At 48.6% G+C, this 25,981-nt stretch overlaps 1 protein-coding gene across 1 annotated transcript; it reads left to right on the top strand.

Annotated features, from left to right (window-relative positions):
- Window positions 1-870: 870 nt before the first annotated feature.
- On the top strand, window positions 871-24,414 carry Ap-1mu (adaptor protein complex 1, mu subunit). The gene is made up of 10 exons (XM_077693284.1): window positions 871-1,113; window positions 1,421-1,475; window positions 3,817-3,973; window positions 5,383-5,450; window positions 8,678-9,080; window positions 10,434-10,576; window positions 17,170-17,241; window positions 19,289-19,447; window positions 21,290-21,415; window positions 24,279-24,414. The coding sequence occupies exons 2-10, from the start codon at window positions 1,434-1,436 to the stop codon at window positions 24,375-24,377; spliced, it is 1,269 nt and encodes a 422-aa protein (XP_077549410.1). The 5' UTR covers window positions 871-1,113; window positions 1,421-1,433; the 3' UTR covers window positions 24,378-24,414.
- Window positions 24,415-25,981: the final 1,567 nt, after the last annotated feature.

Here is a 25,981-nt window from a genome sequence, read left to right as displayed (position 1 = left end):
CGTAGTTCTGCCTTCGTCGTCGTCGTAAATGCGAATGCATTTCTTAGTCGGGGGTTGTCGTGCTCCGTCGGCGTGCGCCCGCAGGTGTTATCTCTCCGCGCTCCTCCTCGCCCCTAGCAACAGCTGTGGCGCGCCTAGCAACCGGAGCAGGTGGTAGCTCGGGCGGGAGTAGCGGAGGGCAAGGGGAGAGGAGGAGCGCGCTCGGGCGTGTGAGGGCGCTCGCATCGCGGAGCTCGGGCGGAGTAGCGGAGAGTGAGTGGAGAGGAGGAGCGCGCTCGGGCGTGTGAGGGCGCTCGCATCGCGGAGCTCGGCGGGAGAGAGAGCTCGCGCGCGGGGCGGGCGTGTTGCGCGGGTCTCTCTCTCCTCTCCGCGTACCCTCTCTCCGCTCGCTGCGCTCGGAAAATGTATATAAATGCAGTGGAGCGCGCGCCTCTTTCCGTTACTGCTTGCCACAGCGCACTCATCGGTGCACCCAATCCATTCGCATTTCCGCACTTTTCCTTCGGAGAAGTGGGGGGAGTTTTTTTAAGGGGGACAGAGCGGAAAATATTTTAAGTGTTGATTTTAACTAACTACTGGTTTTTCACAAAATTACCACCGCGTGCCCTGATGCCCGCGCGTGCATCGAGGCACGGCTAGAGGAACTCTAGGCACGGCGCCAAGCAAAGTCTGTCCCTCTGACACCACTGACACGTGCGTGGTACGAATAATCACAAAAAGCTACTAACTCGTGACAAAACAGTAAATAATAGTAGTAGTAAATAGTAAACGAATCTCAATTTCTTACATATTTACAACAAATTACTTTTAGTTTCGTTTCACAACTGAAGAAAGCAACATTTGAACGCTTCTGAAGTCAAGCCAAGTCACCCAGACGTTGCATTGGATTACAGCAAAACATGGCCGAACAACCGGCCAGTCCGTGACTGCTGTGGCATTTTCCACCTCGGTCGATCCCGTCGAGTTCTTCTCTACTTAAATCCTGCGTTCTGTAACTTCCTCAGCTATGAGTGCGAAGTGAACTGGTGTCCGGCGTTTCCCTGGGCGCAGCGAAGACCCGTCGTCGGTGACGGTAACGAACCCGGGTTGCTTCTCCGACTGTCAGCAGCCGTGGTGAGCCTCCATGTCGAGTGTCTTGTCCCCGGCTTCGGGGCCGCGATTCGTTTTCTGCTTTGTCTGCCACATTTTTGTCGCGCCTTCAGAATCCCATGCCTCCTCCGGCTATTTCCGCGCCCCACCTTTGCCGCAGCTGTCCGTCAACATTTGTTGTCGAACCCCCGATCGTATTGCCGACGATCGCAACCACACTTGCAGCTCTGCTTTTAGGTGGAATTTGTGCCTGTATGAGAGCACGAGTTCCCTTGCCAACTGCTGCTTCCAGCGCGTGCTTCAACGAGTGCCCGCTCTGTTTCTGTTGCAGATAATCGGGCACCATGTCTGCTTCAGCGATCTACATATTGGACCTGAAGGGCAAGGTGGGTGCAGTAACGAGCGGCCTGCGGAGCGCTGCTGCTGCTGCTGCGCTGTGATATCGACTTCTGCGAGCCGCAGGGGAGTTCAGCCCGCGGTGTGGCGGCTGTCGAGGCCGCGCTAACTGGGCTGACGTTTCCCTCCTGAGGCATCGCGGGGTTGGTTTTCGGTGGGCGTGGCCTTTTTTTTTTTTTTTTTTTTTTCCCCGCTATTTAGAAGCAATGAATTTACGAGCTAGCAGGGGCCTAAAAGTGCTTTTTTTTATCTGGGGCATCACAACCGAAATCCCGTGTCAGTCTGCGAAATGGAAAGGAAGGAATAAAACAAATTCCCTGAACAAACGTCAAATCATGTACCGTAGCCTACTCATATTCGAGTGGAGTGGTTGAAATTGGCCCAAACGTGACGTGCATCGTAGATGAACGCAGTAAGGTAGTACTTGGGCTAATTGAGCAGTGAAAACGCAGAATGTAAGCATTTTTTAACGCATATGCATTACACAAAAAGAGGGAGGGAAGTGCTGTGGCGTGTGTGTTAAAGCTGCTAGATTGCCAATGTAAAAAGTTCTGTTCGGGAATTAAGGCATATGGTCAGCCAACTTGGCAGAAAATTAAGTCGTGGCACTTGTCGCAAAAGGAGAAAAACAAGCTGAATATTGATTAAATACTGGTCGGGCATATGGTCAGCCAACTTGGCAGAAAATTAAGTCGTGGCACTTGTCGCAAAAGGAGAAACAAGCTGAATATTGATTGAATATTGAATAAGCACAAGCGCTGACACTACCAACTTAATTTTATTATACCTCGCCTTGTACATTTATACACTCCTCTAGCCACGGGGTCCGGGTGCACAGAAACAGTTCTTCTTTATAGGTTAGCACAACTGACGCCGCAGTGCTGACAGAAGTGTCGACGTCCTCTTTAATTTCCATCGCTTCGATGATTTTGTGCGCAAGCCTATCACTGTTTTTATGCATGGTAATGACGCCATGGAAGTCCACTTCACACGTGGCGCAATCTCGGAGGTGCGCGACCAAGTGTCCTGACGGGACGTTCTTTGTGGCGGCCTTGTGCTCTCGAACTTGATAATTTGCAGCACAATAATGGTAGCTTGTACGCAACCCCCTGCACATGTGCTGCGTACTTGGTACGGTGGTTAGTTGTGCAATGGCTCGCAATCATTGGATGATTGATGCAGCGGCACATGGCCTTTGTTTGGGGCTGAGCACACAAAACTTTTTCTGCACGCTGGCTAGAGGAGTGCATAAATGTACAAGGCGATCTTCCTGCCGGCACACGGCTACGCTACAGTGGCGGTGGCCGCTCTATCCCAGCTGTGCCCGACTCTGCTGACTTTGGGACGCGAATTCCAGGTAACGGCTGGCAGAATCTCTGGTTTCACTCTTTGTGGAGCCATGTGTGCGAATTCAAGTGACGTCGCTAGGGCAATTGTTGTGGGTGTCATTTAAAGCTTTGCTGTGCAACCGCCTTCACAGCGTGGGTTGGAGCGAATTTTTTTTCTCACCATCTTGCTACGTAGTGTCCACAGTTATTGTAGTGTCGACAGGTCACTACGATAAAGTGTCCTGCGGACACTTTATCGTAGTTTTTTTTATCTAGCTGCACTGATGAGACTTCCCCATTGTTTAACATTGTAAGTAGTGGTGCCAAAAAGTAATTTTGGAATAGTGGCATTTCTGTTTGCAGTGGAAAGCCTTGGTTGACCTTGTAGGACAAGAATGTGGTATTATAGCGAGGAGATGGCACACAATCATGTTCGATGGCTGACAGAATAAACAAACAAAAAACACAGGTCAAATAACGCTTTGATTGCTGCCGAATTTCTTTCAAATAGCTCCTGTAAAGAAACTGAAGCTATTGCGTTGAAGAGAAAACTGAGTAAATTCTAGCCTATGTGGGAGTTGAACCCTGGACCTGTGGAATTTGAGACGAGCGCACAATCCCAACACCACAGCGGCTCCATGTCTCTAGCTGACTAAGTGTGGACCACGGTGTTAGATATAGTTTTAGGTGAGGGCCCAGCTTGCAAAGCAAACGTTGACTCGTCGTTCGAATAAAGTCGCCCAACAGACGCTGCTGAGACCGTTGGCTGCAGCACGAGAGAAAAGAAGCGGTGCGAACGCCAGCTACTCGGCGGAGTTTGGATTTTTTCATCTCCTCGTCGGGGCAGCTTTTGTAACCGGTTGTCTGTTTGCCGCGGCTTGGCCGATTCCACCGTTGGTGGAGCCTGGCTTGGCTGTCAATGCCTGGCTGTCAATGCATGGCGGCTCATTTCTCACGCTTGGCGACGAGGGAGTGACGGTGGTGGTGGACGGGATGGATGCAGGTGCTGATCTCGCGCAACTACCGGGGCGACATGGACATGGGCTGCATTGACAAGTTCATGACCCTGCTCATGGAGAAGGAGGAGGAGGGCTGCGTGACCCCCATCCTGCGCCATGCCGACGTCGCCTTCATGTACATCAAGCACAACAACCTGTACCGTATCCACTGGGCTGCTCGGTTCACTGCCGCCCTCCTGTGAGGGGAGGCCGATCAAGGTCTCCGAACGAAACTGCGCAAACATAGCACTCTGTCTCTTGACCACGCAGCGCTTGTGTATGTCGTTTCATTACTCTGTCCTGTGTGCTGCATTGTTTTGTTCCGGGATGTACTCATTTGCCCACCAACAAGCCTCACAGAAATGTTGACGAGTGGGCAGACGAATGTGGAGAGGGGGATAAAACACGTCAGTATAGTTGCCCACTTGATCGTATGTATAACTTGACCACGCAACTTCCGGCCTTTACCAGTGGAAAAACTGGTGCCAGCCTGGTCCCTTGAGAATCAACCTGTGCACTGACTAATGCGTAGACTGTGGCGGTGAACGTGATAAAATGTGTTGGCATTGCAGCAGTGTGTCCAGTTTGCTCCAACCACGCCCCTAAGTCTCTCGGGAAGAAAGGGGTGATGGAGGCGACTTCCTAAACTGCTTCCACAGGAGATGGCGTCAATGTGCGGCAGTCGAGGTTTTGTGGCTATACGAGTAAGGGGGTCCAGGCTGTGATGATAGACGTAGCGTCGGCGACTTTGGTGTGTCCCGTGACTTGCTGGGTCGGTGTATGGTATCCATCAAGCCTCGTGAAGACAGTAATATCGTAAGGTGCCCTAAGCTAGACAAAGTTTAGTTGAGGAAACTTGTACGTCAAAACAAACTGTGAAGAGTGAAATGGCAGAGAATTGGCCGCGTGGATGGTTTTCTCAAGCTGGACGGAGTTTGCTGTCAGCAGATTACCTAAATGGCCTGAGATGTGGCTGAAAGTGTTGGACGTAATGCAATCATTTTGGTGAGCTGGGAATGTGATACAGTAAGTGCGTAGCTTACGAAAGCCTCGACTATTAGAAGTTGTGGTATGCCGCTACACTCAGAAAAGGCAGCACTAAAAAAAAGAAAAAAAAGACATGGCAAGTCTTGAGTGATAGCCACTTGTTGTTACTCTGGACAGTACTTGTGAAGGAAAGGTCTGATCGGACCTTCACCCGAGGTGGTGGGCCAAAACAAAATGAGCTAAAAGAGTATTGCATCATGTAAGCCAGAATTGCAACATATTGTTGTTTCTTTGAATGGTGTACTTCTTTGCATTCGTTAGCTGAGCAAGTTTTTATTGCACTGCTGAAAGTCTAGCCTGTTTACAAGTACTTTTACTCGTGTTAGGCTTTTGCTGATGCCTAAACTAACTGAAATGGGTTCGCTTGGCTGCTCATTGGCCTACTTCGAATGTTTTGAAATAATAGCGTGTATCTCCGAGTGAACATTGGAAGTGTGCCCGTCCCCAGCAGTGTGGTGTGGTTGTGCTCACTCGCCTTGTTGTCACTGCCCTGTTGTCACCCTTGACCTGCTTCTCAACACCAGTGGTGTCCACTTCCAAGAAGAACGCCAACGTAGCCCTCATATTTGCATTCCTTCACAAGATAGTGACTGTGAGTACCACTCTCGCCTTGAACCGATTCGGTACTGTGTAATTCGCATCCTAGTCCTAGTGGCGTAGCATCGCTAAAGGAAATTGAAGTTTTGCTTTGTCACCTTCTTGAGACTTCTGTGGTGTGCCGTGTGCAGTGAGTGGTGGTGCATTGGACACAGGTTCGCATCCCTCGTGCCCCTCCCTCCCCCTCTCTGATGACGAGGGAAGCCTCACTAGTTGGACCAGAGCAGCGGTGCTCCCGGAATCTAACGTGCAAAGTTTGCTGAGGTGCATGCTTCTAAGCATGCATCGCACTGCTGCCTATCCCAGGGTTTTTAACGAGCTCTGCCTACTCTCACTCACACCTCGCAACATTGATGCTGCCACTAATACAAAATACAAGTTTGTTTTATTCAAGAGGTTTCGTGTCTTATAGTGCCCTTAACACTTGTCTGGCAGCAAGGGGTGCATTATTCACTGAGAAATTACACAATTTAAGCCAAAATTTCAATCCTTCCACTAAATCCTGTGTTTCATGGCATCAGCGATGACGTAACCAAGGCAGGGACATGAAACGACTGTTCAGTATGTCGACTAGGGCTGCAGCCGACAACGAAACGTCTTTCAAAGCTTCGTTTACTGTCCGTTTTCTAGACGGCGCTACAATACCGCTCAGGCCCGCTGTCTGCACTCACTTTTTTTTTTTTTTACCAGATTAGTACCTGGTCCGGCCTATTTTTGCTATGGTTGGTAGTAATCGTTTCGTGAAATGTTGAGTATGCTCGACAAACAGGGTCACTTGAGACAATGTCACTTATGCCAATTGGCCAGTGTCGTGTGAGACAACCTCCAAGCGCCCTACTGTTGTGCAGCTGTACACCTTGAACATGCCGGTAGGGGCGCCACCCCAGCGGCCTGTTTCGAAGTCAGCCGTGGGAGTCTCTGGCCCACTCTCCACTGTTGCCGCTGCTTTTGGGGCTAGTTCAGTGCTGAGCTCTACCGTGTGCATGCATTCGAAACACATAGTAATGTGGAGCAGTCACTCTGTCCGCAAATGTGGCTCATTTATGACGGTAAACAATTTGGACACGCTCCTAGTGTGGTACATTCGGTCTGTATGAGCGCCACGTGTGTGTCACAGACCAGCGTGGCAGAACCGGCACACGCATGAAGCTTATGGTAATTCCACTGCCCTGAAATTTACTAGCAGTGTCCCCGTAAGCAGAGTTTCCTTAGATGGTCGTGCTATGGCTGTACACTATGATGTGAATCAGTTTTGTCCTCTTACATAGTCTAGCGGAGCACTCATACCTGACAGCACGCCAGTTACGCTTACTATTGTCACACCTTGGATATTGATCACTACTCTGGGCAAGCAATGTGGCATAAATTTCACGAACATTCTACGAAAGAAGTATGGTGGATAATACAAAATTATACTTGGTGATCAGCACACAACAAATGATTGCTGGGTCGTCTTGTCCCAAGGTGAGCGCCTGCAATTCTTTGAAAGATCACCATAAGACACAGGCAGCCTGCAGAAACTAGCACAAACTAAAATCAGAGGGTCTTAGTAGATACCACACTCTTCCAACAACACCTTTTATCATTTATGAACTGCCTACCCTGTGTAATTAAAAAAATGCGTCCCCCAAGGGATCAGCTGTTCGTTAAAGTCGAAAAACAAAAAGGAAGTGATCGCGCAACTTGTGTGTGTGAATACTAAAACGTTCATTGCCTGATTTCGTTCTGCATTCCGACACAATGATGGTTACATGTCCCCCCCCCCATGTCCTTCGAAATAGTAGTGCATTTCGCATCTAGTTGGGTCTGGTGAGTCCTACCTGGCGTAAGTCTTGACGAACGTCTTTACATTTCCGAAGCTGGATTGGGTTTTTTACATTTCCATACAAGCTATTGGGTTTCTTCTCGACTTGCAGACCATATTATTCCGTGGTTTCATTAACATTCCTTATTTCTTGCTGTAAGGCGCGAGTGTGCAAATATATAACGATGCAGAGCCTTGCACTATGCTTAATATTTTCGCATGGCTTATATTCCCTTAAAGGGACACTTAAGTGATTTTGTCAAGCTCCTGTTTCTGCTTGCACTGCGTAGACTGGCTCAAATGAAGACACTTTTCATCGTTTATCCGGGCACTAAGGCGGTATTTATTTTATAAAGCCTGAATGAAGAAAAAGTACCATGCGCAGTTTGTGGCTGCTGTACCAACTAACCGCAGTGACGTCAGGTAAAGGTGCTACGGGATTGGATGATGTCCAAGATTAGTATTCAAACAAGTTTAGGTTTTGGTTCTGTGAAGCAACATGCTTGGCATCCGACGTTATCGTTGGATGGGCATTCTCGACATCTCAGTAATCATCATACTGCGCTTCTGTCATGTTGTCGGCTGTAAAATGCCTGAGATAAGCCTCCCAGGACGGCTTGGAATCGTAGCAATCACTAGCCGATGCCTACGCAGTGGGTGAACGCCCTCCGCCTCCCCGCAGACGCTCAAATGCCATGCGGTTTTCCCCCATATTTGGAGCTTGCCTCACCTGTGCTTGTATCGTAAAAAGCGTGTTCACACCAGGCCAAGGGTCTGCTGATTTTCGCCTGCGCCCACTGCCTGCAAGCAGTCAACTGGATAAATGAGGAAAAGTGCGTTAATTTGAGCCAGTCTTGGCAGTGCAAGCAAAAAAGGGAGCTTGACAAATTCACTTCAGTGTCTCTTTAAGGAGGCACACTGGTCTTAAACCAAAAAAGTTTATTTTTACAGTTATTATGATGAAAATTGGGGGAATATAACTTTTCATTCTGATTGTAGATATAAAATTTTTTTTAGTGTAAAACAATTACGTTCAAATTTATTTGGATTTTTATGTTTGATTTCTTGGCAGCCTTTGTAAAAAAAACTGCTGGAGGTATGCAGCTGAACAAGGTACCAGTGAACTGTGCACAAATAAAGGAGGGCAACAAGACTAACATTATCATTCTACCTGGTCTCTAGCAGAAGTTACAACTGTTCCAAGTTTGGGCTTGAAAGGTGGAAACCAGACAAACTGGTTTTGCCTTCCAGGACCAAACTGTCCCTGGCCAATCCCCCTGAGTGGGTACGTGCGGAACACTTTGAGGGCCTCATCATCATCATCATCATCAAAGTCAAAACTCCGACGAGAACAAACAAATCTGTCACAAGTTTGGACTCTGATGAGGTCTTGCTGTCGATGCCCCTTGCTGTCGCAGGTGTTCAGCGAGTACTTCAAGGAGCTGGAGGAGGAGAGCATCCGGGACAACTTTGTCATCATCTACGAGCTGCTGGACGAGCTGATGGACTTTGGCTACCCGCAGACGACGGACGGCAAGATCCTGCAGGAGTTCATCACCCAGGAGAGCCACAAGGTGGAGCTGCAGCCCCGGCTGCCCCTGGCCGTCACCAACGCCGTGTCGTGGCGCTCCGAGGGCGTGCGCTACCGCAAGAACGAGGTCTTCCTCGACGTCATCGAGTCGGTCAACCTGCTGGCCAACGCGGGCGGCTCGGTGCTGCGCAGCGAGATCGTGGGCGCCATCAAGATGCGTGTCTACCTCTCGGGCATGCCCGAGCTGCGACTCGGCCTCAACGACAAGGTCCTCTTCGAGAGCACCGGCCGTGAGTGCATGTCTCACTTTCGGATGGCTTTGATCGGCCTCCTGCGCGCTGCGCCGCCACTGCTCACTCCTCTCCCAGAGTGCATTTCACTGCTGGCCTGTTATCTCGCTGCTGAAGAACCTTGTGCTGTTGACCATTTCCAGAAAAAGCTCTTTCATGGCTTCTTCGCTACATGGGCCATTTATTGCTTCCACATTTACGAGGGTACGGAAAGGGGAATGAGCATCTGGGGCATCGCTCAAGATAAGTCGATGACAGGCAAGAGTGTAGGGCAGCGAGATGAAGCACAGGAATGGATGTTTACATCTGGGGGCACTGTTGGCAGCTGAATGGGAGTTGTTGGGGAAGTGAAGCACGGTGGTGGACACACAAACACGGAGGTGGGGAGGCGATCCCGGTGGTCGTAAGGACGTGTGTAAGCAGCGAGTTGAGGCACGAGAGTGAGAGCTGTGTGGATAATGAACTGTCCTCTATTCCTGGAGCAGTAATCTCAGTTGCGATGCAGTTGCACCTGCGAGGCGTCTGACCTGTGGACGTGCTGCGTCGCATTCGGTTGTCTGCTTTGAGCCAGTCAGGGTGGACACTTGGAAAAGGGCATGGAATGGTGGAAACCAGGAATTCCGCCCCTGGCTGGCGTTGCATTGTGCACATTCTTACAGCCTGCGCCACGCGTATGTTTTAGTCAATACCATCGTGCCAGCTTCTAACAGAGCAGGACCAGACTTTTAACAAAGGGGCCAGAAGTTGTCACCCTTTTCATCCTTCTGTTATCGTGTTCAGCGTCTGAATGGCGGTTCCCATTACTTTGGTAATGACCTTGCTATGCACTGCTGCCAAACCAATATGGAACACTGAGTGGGGTCAGAGCGGTCTCTGGTCTCCTGCGCTCTGGTTGGCTTCAGCTCCAGGTACTGCATTCTTAGCGGAGTCTCGAGGCAGCACTAACTGCATTCCACCTCCTTTTAGCTTTCGATGTTTGGTTGGCAGGTTTTGATATAAATCCTCGAATTTTAATCCAACTCGTGGCTTTTCTATCCTGCCCTAAGAGAAAAGGTACCCACCTAGAATTGAATAAATACAGCACTAACCCTCGTATTGTGAATCCCTTCTTCACTCGAGCTTTCAATCAAGGAGATCCTGGAAAGCCATTTTCGCATGTAACGGTATTGCTGTATCCTCCGCTGAGCCGAGTTGAGTGAACACATGGAGTGGAGGATAGGCTCAGAATGTGGCTGTGAGTGTCACCTGCAAACAGTTCTCCTAGCACCGTTGTGCATTGTTGAAATCCTCCAAAAAGGGCCACGTCCAGTTGAGGTCGTTACCCTGAGTGATGCCATGCCCTCCCCTGCCCAGGTGGCAAGAGCAAGTCGGTGGAGCTGGAGGACGTCAGGTTCCACCAGTGCGTGCGGCTGTCGCGCTTTGAGAACGACCGCACCATCTCCTTCATTCCACCGGACGGCGAGTTTGAGCTCATGTCCTACCGGCTCAACACGCATGTGAGTGGCCTGGCTTGTTGCTGCTCTCGCCATCTCGGTCACCGTGGGCGTGTTGAGTGTTTGTTCTTTTGCCAGTGTTTAGTGAATTCAGGAATTCTCTGGTGGTTGGATTGCGAGGGCCGTGTCTCGCCTATAACTTGTTCATCTCTACACTGCATTGTGCATTCGCAATAAAAGTTTGTGCAGAACAGACAAAACACAGGAGAGACAGACGGGACGAAGTCTCACGTGTTTTGTCTGTTCTGCGCTAGCACTTATCATGAACCAGCTAGCCTGGCAGCAAGCTCTGTTAACTGCATTGTGCACTGGTGTGCAAGCACCTTGGTGTGGATCCTTGGCTTGTGCACCGCCGAGTGCGGGTCCACGCAACATAATGTCGGGGTTCAAAACTAGTTGTAGTGACGTTATTTCTGGTGGCATGATGTCGCCTGGCTAGCCGATGGTTCACGACTTGGTCCTATGTGGCAGGAGGTGATAGCAAAAGAAAAGGCAAGACCAGCAGTACGAGAAGGCAGTGACACCACCTGCCGTGTGCCACTCTCTTGATGCCTCGAGGATGATAGCGGGGATGAAAACGGAGTTGTGAGGACGGAAACAAGGCACATGCCGGGACGCATTCCGGTGGAAGTCCCAGTCCAAAACTGGGCCTTTGAGAGAACCCGTGCTGGTGGCCGCTGCAGAAGCGAATGGGTGGCTTATGGCAAGCCTTACCCAAGTTGAGCTGAGGGTAACAAAGTCTGGAGGATAGTGAGACCAAAGTGCAGTGCAGACCACCTATAATGTGCGCACTGTAAGTGGCGCCTCACTACAAACAAAACAAGCGCGAATCCAATCATATTGCCACTTACCTTTCAATAATTCTTTGTCATCACTCAAACTAATACCGCTTATATACAGAGGCACACGGCCCTTATTTCACCTTTTTTTTCCCCGCATCAGACGCTGCTGCACGGTCTTGCAAACCGTGAGTGCGGCTTTAACTTTGTGTTTGTTTTTTGAGGGAGCACGCCTGCACTCCTTAGCAACGAGGAGAACCGGTGCGGCAGGGAAGGAACAAGAGTGGGATATGCCCACGAGACAACGTGGTAAAAACAAAAGCCAGGGTTTTTTTCTTTTTTTCCCACCCCACCTTATATTCGTGATGCTGAAGGCAGTTGTTTATCAGCCCAGCGTACACGTAGTGGAAACCTCCAGCTTCGGGGCTTGCTATCTCCTGGTATTTAAAAAGGGGAAGGGCGGTTGCTGATCTGAACAAAGTTCTAACAAAAAAAAAAAAAAAACTTCCCGTCCCCGCACGGGGCACCTTGAGTAATCTTGGTGACGGTATTGGCGACACCATGGGCCCTGAGCCCCCATACTCATGCTGTAACCGACTGTGGTAATGGCTTTTAACTCTTTCGTTACCACGCCTATTCAAATCGATCACCGGTGATTGATGATTTATACTGCTTATTTCGACGTGTTGCAGTGGTTTCTCGTACACCTAATGTGGCCAGTGGTTAGTCTAGGCACTGCACTTTTAGAATCAGTTTAAATTTTCCTGCTCCGGCAACATTGAGATTTTTGACGGCGTTTTTTGCAAGCTGAGGTGCGTGTGTTTTTGAGGAAGGGGGTGTGGCTGCGGCACTTGAGGAAAAAGCATGCAGATCGTGGTTAGGCTGCATTACCATAATATTTTTTTGTCAATAGGCTCCTGACAGCTCAAGTACCAAATAATGTTGTCAGCTTTGTAATCCGACAGCGTTGAGAGGTGATAATTACTTGAAAATGACGGCAGCTATTCACTAGTGATCTTTGGTTCGGAGAAAGTGCAGCTCTATTCTGCCAAAGCTTATTTCTGATGGTCCCCCACATGTCTAGCAATTATGTCTGCCATTTTCAACCAGTTACCAGCAGTTTCGGTTTCGTTTTTGCATTGCGAAATTCATATTTGGCGCTACTACGCAGTTACCCAACTACAAGCTCATTTGCCATGGTGCCTCCATTGCCTGCTACTGTTCCTCGAAACAACCATGCCGCTCGTGCTTCCACTTTATCTTTGCCTTACTTCTGTGATAACAGCTTCCACTGAAAGTCAAAAGATAACACCAAGTTGTTGGGTATCAGTTCAGATGAGGAGAACGCTTACATTTGGCCTTGAACACCGCCAGCTGTTCACCGGCCAGTTTTGGTTTCATACGAGGTCATTTCCGGAGGTCTAGTATCGCTGCTTAGTAGAACCGTCTATTCTGACAAAGTCTCCAACAGCCTTGTATTTGTTTCTGTTCGAAATTGTTAGGTGGCGCTGCAATGTAGTAGGCTCTTAGTGCTGAACTCGCTTTGTAGCACGGCGGCGGCTTGGTGAAAGCTTGCTGGGCACGATTTCAGTGTATCGTACCTTATTTCTGCAAGAAGAGCTATTACAGCGAGTGATAACATGATAATAAACCGCAGATGAAAGTTCCGACTGATAAGCAATCATCAGAACGACAACAAGCATCCACCAAAGAGTTTGGTCTTCAACTCCAAGCGGATTTTTTCACATCGCTTGCTTACTTTCAATAATGTGCGGTCATAGTCATTGACAAGGTATTTTTACATCACGTGGAGGCTGATTGGGGCCTTTAATAATGACAAACCACCAGATTTCTTCTAGAGAACCATCCAAACAAGCAAAATTTGTAATAGTGGTTGGGCTTCACCACAAAGCACGGGCACCACACGGACTAACATTTTCTTTTATATCTGACAAATTGTGCCGCGCAACTCATTTTTTTTTCTAGGATGGGTTTTCTAAATGTTTACCTACAAAATGTATTTTCTAAATTTTTTCTACTACTGGTGGTTTATTATACACAACTTACTTTTTTAAATTTTCTTTGACGCCTGGACAAAAATTTCGAATTTGATCATTTTTTTCGCAATCATTATTTATAAAAACATTATTAAAACTCATGTCATTGGAAAGCGCGTGGAATCATCTGCATTTTATGTCCCTGCAATGTGTGCCTAACCAATATTTATAGCACAGAAAAAATGTTTTGTTAGACCCCCCAAAATTGGTCAATTTCCCCACAGTAACGAAAAAGTTAAGGTGAAGGGTAGAAACCTCAAACATTGGCCGTCGGAGCCCAGGTCAAGCTCCGGCGCATGGGCTCCCTGTCTGTTTACCAGGCAGGGAGCTCCGGGACCTCTCTCGGTATCAGGGGAACCCGAGCAAAGAAAGTACCCCCGTCCCCTGCTTTTATACATGATGTATGGATTTTTCTAAATTTTCCAAGCCCAATGATCGACTCCTAAAAGGGGCCGCACCGAAGTATCCTTTCCACCCCTTCCGACCATGACAATCCCAAAACCTGATAACTACCCCCACTTCTTGGTAATTGAATCTCTTGAACAAGCCAGGCCTATTCCTTCACAGTCCGTGTTCTTGATTTTGAAGTTTTTAGAAAGTATTATAGGGGAATCCTATAAGGCTAAGAAGCAAAGAACCGGCGGGATCTTGGTCGAGGTACACAGTCAACAGCAGGCCACAAAACTCCTGAAGCAGACCCGAATTGCCGATCTTGACATCAAGGTCACGCCCCGCCGCAGCCTCAACAGCTCGCAGGGCATGATCTCGGAGCCAGATCTAGCAAACGAGACAGAGGCCGATCTTCTTGAAGGCCTGAAAAGTCAAGGTATGACGGCTGTCAGGCGCATAACCATAAGAAGAGACGATAAGGTAGTACACACTAGACATATCATCCTGACATTGACCGTTCCGTCCTTCCAGACCATTTCAATGCTGGTTTCATCCGGTGCTCCATCCGAGCGTACATCCCGAACCCGCAGCGCTGTTTCAAGTGCCAGTGGTCCGGGCATGGTACTAACTCGTGTCGGGGCCAGATAACATGTGCCAAGTGCGCCCAACATGACCATCCCACAGATAATTGTAGTTCACAACAGCTCCTCTGCATTAACTGTCAGGGCCCACATTCGGCGTAATAATAAACATCAAGGTCACAGAAAACATCACCTTCCCGGAGGTGCGAAAGAGGTTCGCCTCTTTCCCCCTGGGAAGGTACGCCGACGCGGCTCGCCAAGGGGCGAGCGGCGTCTGGTTTCGGCGGAAACCCAGTACCGCGAATCTGATCTGGTCCCACCCCGGCCCCCCATCGGGTTGCCTCTGGCAGCCCAACCTGTCACCACACCACCAGCAGGCGATTAGGCTTACCACCGCAAAGGATATTTGATGGGCGCTTTCGTAAGCGGTGCGTATGACGCTTTACAGTGAAAATTTCACCCACGTTATCCGCTTTTTTTCTCGCATGCCCCTCTCGTTTGCCCCTCCAGTTGCGTTTCAGTGAGCGGTTAGAAGCGGTCGCTGGAGCTACCCGCATCGTGCGGGTGGTCTCTGAGGCTGCATCAGCACGCTTGTGGCTTGTGGGGTGAGTTTTTGCGTGCAGAAAATGCCCCATGCGGTTCACGCTGATGCCCGCGTAGACGATTAAGCTCCGACAGAAACAAACAGTGCGCCAGCCATATGCGCGCCACGTTTTCGTTTGCAGGAAACGCTTCATGCGATGAACTCTTCATTATAACCGCAATTTCAATGTAGCAAAATTTCAATGTAACGAAGTAAATTACAATTTTTACCGACTTCGTTACATCGAGGTTGAACTGTAGTCGTGTGCGCCTAAGAAAAACCGAGTCGTGTTGAGCGCATCCAAAACATCCCACGTGTTTGCCTTCTCTGCACATTTTTACAGTGCTGCTAACAAAACTAAGTGAGCTCCACTTCGTTGACGTCCAGAAAGGCCACAGGCATCAGTGTTTTGTTTTGCACGCGTGCGCCATTAAAAAGTGCCGACCTTGCTCTTCAGAATGGTAAAGCGACCTGGAGACGGTTCCAAACTCATCGCTTCCTCCACTTGAGCCACTGACTTGGGCAATGATGGCTGTCCTATCTTGTAGTGATGAAAGCTGGTGCTTCTGGGCTGGCGGAGGCATCTTATTGAGAGCACACATGCCGATCGCAGCACACATAACAAATGCACGTGTGCTGTAGTAAACACATATGGCGTTGGCCATGTAAGTGTGCTGTGGCAGCAAACGTGCTGGGGCAGTCTGGAAAAAAAACAAAATAAAATTTGAGTATTTTTTGGACACTGTTAGCCTCAAATGGGTAGATAAAATGCCGACTGGACTTCCAGCGAATTTTGTTAATGCGGGATAGCTTTCCAAAAACACGTTGCCATGAGATATGAATTACGTGGGCTTCTATGAACATTCGCCGGGGATCCGAAAATATTTCTTTGCTGCGGGAATTTTATACTCATAGGATTTCGTTATCACAGGGTTTGTGACTGTACATTAACACCTTGCTGCTACAAGAGGCACTGTTACAAGGTACACATGGTTATACGAGACATTTAAATGAAGACAGTTTGGTTGGTTCTATGTTCGCCCTGTTAGCAACATTGCATACAAGAACAGAGATATTTCCTGGGTCCCTTGAGTGTCTCTTGTAATGGGGTTTCACTGTGTAAGTTGGCACCACAGTTCGAAGGACAGACAACTGATTTTTTCTAAAGCATACGCTCTATACCCCAAATGAAAGGGAATCACTTAAGAAGCAGGCGGCCTTAAAACTGGACCATTGCTTGCCGCCGTGCGCCGTGGACAACGCTGGATCGATTCAAATATGGCTGTTGTGTCTCGCTGTTTCTGCTCGTGATTCCTGCCATTGTCCCCTCCTACCCTTGCTGTGCAAGACGTGTTGGAATAAAATGGTTTTCCTAATAGGGAACGTTTGAGAGAGGAATTTTTAGATCCGCCATCCTTGCATTTGCTGCCAAAACGAATGCTGCAACCATGACTGTGAGCTGCACGGCAACATTCTTTTTAACTGCATGTGAGATGAAAAGATGGGTTTGAAAACTTGAACTTCCCCATCAAAACAACCATAGAGTGCAGTCTTCCTCACTCCTTTATGCAGTTTTTGAATCGGGCATTGAAACTGGTGGAGTTGCCTGTATATGTGTGGTAGCGTCGCATTTGGGCACCACATGGCGCCACCTTTCAGGCTGTAGGTAGTCTAGTGCCAAGTTTAAACTGTTTTTTGCCAATTTATCGAGAAATTGCTTGTGGTTTCACCCCTATATACGTGCGAAGGAAAGTTTGACATCCACCTGAATGCAGCCATACGGCTACAAAGGAAAGCTATACAGCTTTCCCCTAAAGCTATACCAGATTTCCCCTTCGTTCTCACGCTACAAACAACTAGCCTCCTGGTTAGCTCAGTTGATAGAGCGACTGCTCTGGTTAAGCGGGGTGGTCCCGGGTTCAAATCCTGGACCAGGACGAATTTTTCCTCAACTGCAAAGTTTCTGAGGAAGCTGTATAGCTTTCCTTTGTAGCTGTATGGCTGCATTCAGGCGGATGTCAAACTTTCCTTCGCAGAAACTTGCTCAACCTTGGGGATTTCTTGTCGTTTAACCCCTATATATGTATAAAGGGCGCGCTTTCATGTAAGCAACAAGACGTACACTGCACAAGAAGTGGTCGCTTGCAGCTATTTGAAGAAGCGTGTCAGTGCGAGCCTGTCGTCCCCGTGTTCTCTGCTCTCCCAGGTGAAGCCGCTGATCTGGATCGAGTCTGTGATCGAGCGCCATGCCCACAGCCGAGTGGAGTACATGGTCAAGGTGACTGACGTTCCTTCAATCTGGGGGGGGGGTTCACTAGTGCCACCATTTGAGTGTAGTGCTCTTGCATCCGCAGAGTGCAAGCAGAGCAATATTCGGGGCAATATTGCACAAGCTCCGAAGTTCCAGTGCAATGCAAAACTCTTATTAGACGTGTTGATATATGCCGTGCCACACCTCTAAACAAACCCGGAAGATATCAAACCACTCTTATTTATGGAAAGTATGTGCAGAATGGACCTGAGAGAATGTTTCACAATGAAAAAGAACAGGTAACAGAGAAAAAATTAAAAAAAAAAAAAAAACAGGTAACAGAGCCAAAGTATGCAATATCCGACCGGGGGCCTAGTGCATGCTGTCAAGTGTGTAAGGACGCATAATAAGCTGAGCAAATAAAGCTAGAATATAACTAGGAGCAATTATTAGCGGCTATAAAAATCAGGCAAGGTACCCGTTAGTGGGTAACAGAGTGGATCCCTAGAGAAGGCAACCATGTCACCGGGGGTGGCAGAAGGTTAGAATGGCAGATGTGGTCAAGAAGTTTGCGGGGATAAATTTGTCTCAGTTAGCACAGGGCCAGGATAATTGGAGATCTATGGGAGAGGCCTTTTAAAACTCAGAATTAACTCTGAGCTCAACTGTACTCAAAACTCAAAATTAACTCGGAACTCAGAATGGACTCGGAACTCAGTTGGTCTCAGCTGTACTCAAACTCAGTCGCCCGGGCTCAAACTCACTCCGACTCAGTCGCCTCAACTCAAACTCAAACTCACCATGCCACACTAGCCTCGCACTCATTCAAACTCAAACTCCCGCGCGAGTTTGAGGCCAAATGAGTCTGAGTGAGTGTACTCATGAGTGAGTCTGCCTACCTCTGGCGTCATTGCATTGAGCAGTCAAAGTGCGGACTCTGTTCATGTGCACTAAAATATCAGTGTTCGACATTGCCTCATCTTCTGTGTTTGGTGATCCACAGTAATCATCCTTCGCGTCATTGTGGTCACTAGAGACGATGACTGCTTTTGCTTCTTGCTGGCTCCATTGCTGGCTGCATTCATCGGCTGCGGCTCGCTGTCTCCAGATGTTCGAAAAGCTTATCTGCCCAGCATCACAATAGAAACAACTTACCGCCTGAGGAGGTGGGTGAGGTGCATCAAGCAAGGGCAGTTGTTCTTATCACGTGCGTGCAAATGGAACACGCAAACTAAAGAGTGTCTATTTTTTTCCCTTTCTATGTCGAAGTTAGAGGAGGGCAGGGAGCACGCACTGCATGGGATGGCCGATCCCGTCTTTTTCATTCTTTCTCGCCACCCTAAAACGTTGCCCCAGCTGTGCCGGTCGACTCTAAATGGTATTGCACTTCGGGCAGCCGCATCATGAGCGGTAAGCTTGTGCATTGACTTCTATGGGAGGCCTACCGGAGGTCATGAAAAGCCGCATTATATCCGGTACTGTACTGTAAGCGTCATAAATGGTCTGCACTGTACGTGAAATATCGCTTTCATGCGAGGAAATCTTATTGGCCATGCGGACAGATGCGTGAATGGCGGAGCACATTTCGTCACTAAACATGCGCACATTTACCTGTGGATCGAGAACAGTGCAAACCTTTCAGACCTTTGCAGACCAAAGGCAGACCTTCCTTGGAGCAGGTTGAAATTCTCGTCATGAGCCAGGGAGCTCTTAGTGGCTCTTTCTATATCGGAAGAGAGAGAGAGAGAGACCAGTGCGTCAGCGGGCACATCTGTGCGTCTGCGTGTCAGGGAATTTGATATTTTCGAGGCTTCATTTTGATTGTAGCTATCGTACCGTCTTTATTGTTTTGTGCATGCTCCCAGTCATTAAATGTGTATTTATACGAGACAATGCTTCAAAATAACAGCGGTTGCGAGTGAGTGCTTGTTGCCTCAGTCGCGCCCTAACTTTGTCACCTGAGTTGTGCACCAATTCGCCCTTCAAATTGTGTTTTGCCGAAGTTTGAGGCCTCCTTCCAGTTTTTAAAAGGTGAGGAAACTGCGACACTTGGATAACGGGACTCCTGGTGCAGGCCAAGAGCCAGTTCAAGCGTCGGTCAACGGCCAACAACGTGGAGATAGTGATCCCAGTGCCGATGGACGCGGACACGCCCAAGTTCAAGACGACGGTCGGCAATGTCAAGTACGCGCCCGAACAGAGTGCCGTCGTCTGGAGCATCAAGTCTTTTCCTGTGAGTCTTCTCTTCCTTCTGCTAGTATGTGCCCTTTTCGGGAGAAGCAGCAACGACCCGAAATGGCGTGCAGGTGGTTTGGGGTGAAAAAAGACGAAAGAACGGTGAGAGTACTTCCCAAAAAACTTGTCTTCCAGCAAAAATAAATGACCGAGAAATGTTGAAGACGCTACTACACCAGTTGATTGCAGATATAAAAAGAAAAAAGAAAACGTGGCGCAAACTAGACGTGGAAGAAAAAAACAAGGTAAGACATATAGAGGCACCAGACATATACCTTGTTTTCTTCGTCCACGTCTCGTTTGCACCACGTTTTTTCTTCTTTCTTAAAGTATATGCCAACTAGCTCAGCAACAAGTTTTGTTAACTAGTATATAAAAGCATTTCGTGGGTGACTTGTAACCCAAGTTTTTCTGCACATTAATTAAACCCCGTTCATCTGTACTCTTGATGTCGGCTTGGAATGGTCGGTGTCGCTGATCTTTTTTTTGGTGAATTGCAACTTCTATGTGAGCTTTGGGAACGCACATTACACTCATGCAGGTTGCCGTTGTCGTAGTCTTCAGGGCTGATGCTAGTAACGAGACTGGCGCTCCTTGTAGACTGCTTAAAGCGCGCTCCTTTGAATTGGCTGCAAGGGCAGTCAGTCGGTTCTGAGTGATGCCTGGACTCCAATGTGGAAATGTCAAAAAGGGTGTACTGCCGCCCCGTGTGTGCCGCCTCCCTCCCCCGTCCCTGTATTTTTTTTCCTGTTACAAGATATGCATTCCACACACACACGCACACAAAAGAATAATGTTTGAGGAGCCAGTGTATTCGACAGAATTTGGAGTAAATGTCTGGGAAATAGGTTCTTGAAATGTTTGCCTTTAAAATGTATAGTTTAAATTTTTTCTACTACTGGTGGTTTGTTATGTAGACAACTTCCTTTTTTTTTTTCTTTTTTTTCAGCGCCAAGACATAAATTTTGAATTTGATAATTTTTTCGCAGTCATTATTTATGAAAACATTATTAAATCAGGTGTTGTTGGAAAGGGCATTCAATCATCTGCACATTATTATGTCACTGCAGTATGTGCCTAACCAATATGTTTAGCACAAAAAAATATTTTCTTAGATCACTAAAAATAGGTCAGTTTCCCACGGTAACGAAAGATTTAAACAGCTAAGCTTTTGTATCAATAAAACGACATTGAATTGTCTTTCAAAAACAATATTGGCATTAATAAATCTAAACTGATGAGGCATAAACGTGCCAAAACATTCTCTTGAGCTTAGAAAATGAAACGCTAGAAATGAAAGAATACAACTACCTTGGACAGGTGGTTAGTGCTGGCCCCGTCCACGAGGGAGAAATCCGGCACAGATTAGGAATGGGTGGGGGAGCACTCGGCAAGCACTCCCAAATGACGAAAAGTAAGCTAGCTCTATCACTCAAAAGAAAAATGTGCATCCAGTGCGTACTGCCGGTGATGACATACGGAGCTGAAGCTTGGTGCCTTACTAGACACATGGAAAGCAAACTTAGGTCGGCTCAATGGGCTATGTAGGAGTAAGGTTGAAGGAGAGGAAACGAGCACCTTGGATCAGGGAGCAAGCTCGAGTAGAAGATAGCGTGACAACAAGTTGACCACGGGGGTAACGACGGGACTAGAAGAAGGGGAAGGCCAGTTGCCAGATGCAGGAACGAAATAAGAACGTTCGGAGGCAGAGAATGGGCTCGGGCAGTGCAGTCGATGGGAGAGGCCTGCTGTGGACCTGAATGGGCTGTTGATGAGTGGGGGGAGAGAACCCGGGAATGCCACCGCATGAAGATGCATTGGCTGTCGTGGGTGCTCCCAGGGTGGCAAGGAGTACCTGATGCGGGCCCACTTTGGCCTGCCCAGCGTGGAGAGCGAGGAGTCCGAGGGCCGGGCGCCCATCCAGGTCAAGTTCGAGATACCCTACTTCACCACCTCGGGGATCCAGGTCAGTCTCTTCCCTCGGGGTGTCAGTCCTGTGGGCTGTGAAAAGGCTCAGAGGGATGGGCAGCCGATTTCTGTGGAGTGCACGTCCTCTGGCTCTTACGAAAGCCAGAGTTTTAGATGGCGGGGGATGGGGAACAAGGAATTTGCAAGTAAATTGGCCGAGATAATTTCAACTTGGCCCTGAACTGCCCAGAATCTGAACGGTGGTGCTGCGTGGCATCTGAAGGGGACACTACCATACGTTACAAACAATTCTGCCGGTTTCAATGCGTGATTCGAAAACCGTGTAAAAAAATAGGAAAGGTTGCACGTTATTGCTTTTGCTGGGTACAAGTTCCCAAAGACCCCTTTTCGTCTGAACTGTCAGGGTTGACAGAATTCATTTTGGCAGAATACGCAAGGCTGGTAAATCTGAAAATTCCGCTTTCAAGCGTTCTACGGCCCTATCAGGGCAACTGTTTCGGTTCAGGGTGTTTCAGGTGATACCTTTAATTTGGAAGAGAGAGCGTATACCCCCACAGAAGCCGGTTGTCTGTCCCTTTATCCCTGAATTTTTGTGCCTGGCATGTACAGCCCATATGCCAAGTTTCCTTCATAGAAAATCAAGTGAAAGTTACTGGCACCAACACTGACAAACTGCACGCGTCTCACGTACCCAGAACAACAACAAAAAATGACTAGTATAGCTTGTAGGTAAAGTGGTAATAACTGTGGTAGAATACAATATAAATAAAAACGGCAGTAGAATTGAATAGTGTGCCCCTAGCTTGGTCATGTTTTGTTTTTAATTTTTTTCGCACATTTATTGAAACTCACTCCTGTGTCAGAAATTGCAGGTTTCAGCTTTTTCTATCGATAATCCAAATTGCTCGCTTTGACAGTAAAAACCAGTGTTTGCACAGGTCCCGCTCATTCTGCATTTTTGGGGGCCGAGGGGTTCTGAGCAACGAGCAGCCTTCTTGGTCAAGGAGCGTGGTGTGGAGGGGGATGAAGAGGGGCGATATTGCGCTTGGTGTGAACTGATGCTTCAGGATCTCTGCTGCAGTGTCATCTGCACCTCCGTAGATAGCGTTAAAGGAGCCATGAAGAGAAAATACAACTTCGTGTAATTTGAAAGAACTAGGATTCAGTATCTCACTGAGCTCCATTACAGCTGCAAAAGATGTTTTTTAATAAAAAAAAAGCAAGAAGTATTTAAAAACTTTCAAATTTCGTGCCACAGTGAGGTGTTATGAGTAAGAATGACGTCATACGGGCCAACGATGAAACATAATTTTCAGTGCGTTAACTGCACGTTAGCTTTCAAGTGATGCGGTCAAATGGAACTAGAGGCCCCATTACAGTCGTGTCGTCGCGACAGCTCAGTTAGGCAGCTGCCAATCGCACAAACAAGGTTCCGCGACGTCATAGAAAAGTTGCGGGAAATTGGCTAGGGGGTCACGACTGCTTCACACGTTTTCTTTCATATCTCCGTTATTGTTCGAAGATTGCGATGATATTGGTATCATTGTTATCGGGACTAAGCAGTCTTTCCAATAAACCCAACTTGTATTTTGTCTTCATGGCTCCTTTAATACTGCTATCCTAACCTTGTCTACCCTGTTTCAATAGCATACGTGTACACAGTCGAGTCTTCAGCACTTGCACGGCGGTGAAAGTGTTGCAAAATTCATGTCGGTCGCATCATGAAGCAGAGACAAAAGTATTGAACAGCACTAAATCCCTGTTAAAAAAAAAAAATCAGCTCAGTATCTTTCTCTCGTTTGGTAACTTCGTGATCTCGCCTTGCGCTCACGTGGGCAGCTCTTGATGTCCCCCTCTTTGTGCAGCCAGCACAGAAAATGTGAAAATTGTTTTTAGAAAAAAATTGTAGAACTTTACGTTTATTCTCAGCCCCTTCAGGTCTTCTTCCAGAGAGTGGGCTTTTCTTCATTACACACGTGCTTGCAGTGAAGCACCCTTTGCAGACCACCCATTGTTAAAAACGCCTTCACATCCCAGCTGTTCCTTAAAGGAGTACTTTATGTTCCACTTTCATTGCTTTATTCAATGCTTAATAGTATGGCGGACCCGAAACAGCACTTTAAATACTTCAGCGCGCGATAATTAATTTCATTGAACAGCCTGAAAATCGTTTGTTTCAAATTCCCACGCTTTCATCCCGAAAGGTGCATATGACAGAATCCCGGCATGACCTCACCGCTTTGTGTGGACGTCAAAACACTGCGGAGCCCGGTGGGGGTGCTGTTCCGACGGCACCGCCGCCGGAGCTGAATGGCTGAGCTGCCTGAAGGTGCTGGCCTATCATTGCGGCGGAAATTCAATAACCGCTTTCAATAAAAGTCCTGATGGCGACTTCTATTGCGATTCCGGGCTATATTATCACTTCCTTTCCCGTGTGTGGAACTTTTTTGCCAACAGTGCCTTTCTGGGCAGCGGTTATGCCTGTAGCTCTGGCTACGTGCACCCGTTTGTGAATGCACTGGCACCTGCTCGCCGCTCGCAGGGCCGCACGCGTGAAGTGACATCATGAGTTTTTGATGCGCACTGGACACGTCGCTTCTTTTGGCTTTCACGGGATGATGTCATGCTGATGTCCATTTGCTGAGTGCTGCTCCGCACGCTGCTCCGTCGGCGCGATAAATGAGATCCAATTGAAGTATGTTCTTTGCGTCACAGGCCGCTCATATTTCAGCCAGGGTATTCTGTTGAGTAAAGGAAGCGAACTGTGCAATAATATTAATGCCAAAGATTGGTGTCAGTACTCCTCTAACATCATGGTGCCTCACGAAAGCTGTGCTCTTTGTGGTACCTTTAAGGAGGTCTTGAACTTGACCCGGCGATCTCTGCCTCCCCCCTCACAGGTGCGTTACCTGAAGATCATCGAAAAGAGCGGCTACCAGGCCCTGCCGTGGGTCCGCTACATCACGCAGAACGGCGACTACCAGCTACGCACCAACTGAGCTCCCTGGCAACAATAAAGGACTATCTTTCAAGGCACATCGTTGCATGGGCCTCCTCTCTCCCTTCCCAGGGTGCGAAACACAAGAGCTGAAGGGGCCCCACAGCTGGGCGCTTGGTGGTCTCAGCAGGCACTACAAAGGCGATTGAGCCGATACGGCCTAATTGGTGGAGCTGTCATTGTTTCTTGCCAAATACTTTCGAAGACGTGTTCCTGTGGAGAGACTGAAGCCTGGCCCAAACCGTGAACGATCTCCAAATTGTTGCTTTTCAAAACGTGCTACTGCGTGCTTGCATCCCGTAGTTGGTGCTCTTGTGCCATGGGGAAAAAAACAGAACTAGTGGGTCAGCTAGACTGCCCACGTAATACAGGTGTGGGTGGGAGCACTCACGTCTTCTTTTGGTCCCACCCTGTTGTGCAGCTGCGATGGCACTTGGTGATCTCGCCTTGCGCTCACATGGGGAGCTCTTGATGTGATGGACCAAGGTGACTTAAAGGAGCCATGAAGAGAAAATACAACTTTCGTTTAATTTTACAGAACTAGGATTCAGTATCTCACTCAGCTCCATTACAGCCACAGAAGGTGTTTTTGTAACGAAAGAAAAAGTATTTTAAAAACTTTCAAATTTTGTGCCACAGTGACGTGTTATGAGCAAGAATGACGTCTTACGGGCCAACAATAAAACATAATTTTCAGTGCGTTAACTGCACGTTAGCATTCGAGTGATGCGGTCAAATGGAACTAGAGGCCCCATTAACATTAACGTCAAGCTCCATTCGCGGCAACAGCCGCGCCGGCGCTCGCCGATGGGCACCAGCGAAGGCCACGGCGAGAAACGCATTATAAAAGGCCAGCCATGCCGAATGACGTCATGTCGGTCAATATGGCCGCGCCCAATGCGCCGCACTGTAAACGGCCTATAGTTTCTGTAGTGTGTGCTTGTACTGACAGAGGGCACCACGGCGACTATTGATGTAGAACGTGTGCTACCGAGAGGGGGCACCACTGCCGCGGTTGATGGTAAAACGTGCAAAGGCTCATGGGTACATTGCCTGCTCCGTGGAGGAAACTTCATGGTGTGTGTAAGGTCCACTGATGAGGTTAGGGGCCAAGCGCCCGGGCGGCGCGTGAGAATGTCTGGTGGCTCAGCACTGTAGACTCTACGCTGCAGCCGTCGCCAATTCGTCACGGCGCGCACGGGAGACGGATTGTCTGGCCCACCGCATACCACAGGGATAATCCCCCACTGAGAAAGACGGCGCCGCCGGATTCCGGGAACCGTCAACGTGACGAGCGGAGGTGGTGGGATTACCGGCGTCGAAGCGCGCGCCGCGCGAGACACCATTGTTAACGCGCCCCGGCCGGCACAGTGCACCGTCGCCGCCTTTCGCTCTCACCCCGCGGGGTCGCGCGCACCTGCTCGTCTGCGAGCGTGCCGTTGACCCAAAGATGGCGGCGCCTCATTGAATATTCCGTGGCGTGCTGAGTGACAGCTGTCTACGTGTGAATTTGGCCACTCCCTTACGCGTGTACGAACGCTACAGGGGCGTTCCCGAGAGAGTGTGATCTCGAGGTGTTATCAGGCCGAACTTGGTCGTTAGAAA

The sequence above is a fragment of the Haemaphysalis longicornis genome, unplaced genomic scaffold (genome assembly GCF_048455015.1).
Source record: "Haemaphysalis longicornis isolate Haplotype H1 unplaced genomic scaffold, Haemaphysalis longicornis Haplotype H1 scaffold_12, whole genome shotgun sequence".
In the NCBI taxonomy this organism is placed as follows: domain Eukaryota; kingdom Metazoa; phylum Arthropoda; class Arachnida; order Ixodida; family Ixodidae; genus Haemaphysalis; species Haemaphysalis longicornis.
Note: the sequence above shows the minus strand (reverse complement) of the source record. Positions and strands in the feature narration are given on the sequence as shown.

What these genes read in the sequence shown, in the direction of transcription:
- Ap-1mu (XM_077693284.1), top strand. Translation starts at nt 1,434, where the DNA reads ATGTCTGCTTCAGCGATCTACATATTGGACCTGAAGGGCAAG. An exon ending in GGAGCATCAAGTCTTTTCCT is followed by an intron (nt 19,448 to 21,289) that starts GTGAGTCTTCTC and finishes GGGTGCTCCCAG; the next exon opens with GGTGGCAAGGAGTACCTGAT. An exon ending in TCACCACCTCGGGGATCCAG is followed by an intron (nt 21,416 to 24,278) that starts GTCAGTCTCTTC and finishes CCCCCCTCACAG; the next exon opens with GTGCGTTACCTGAAGATCAT.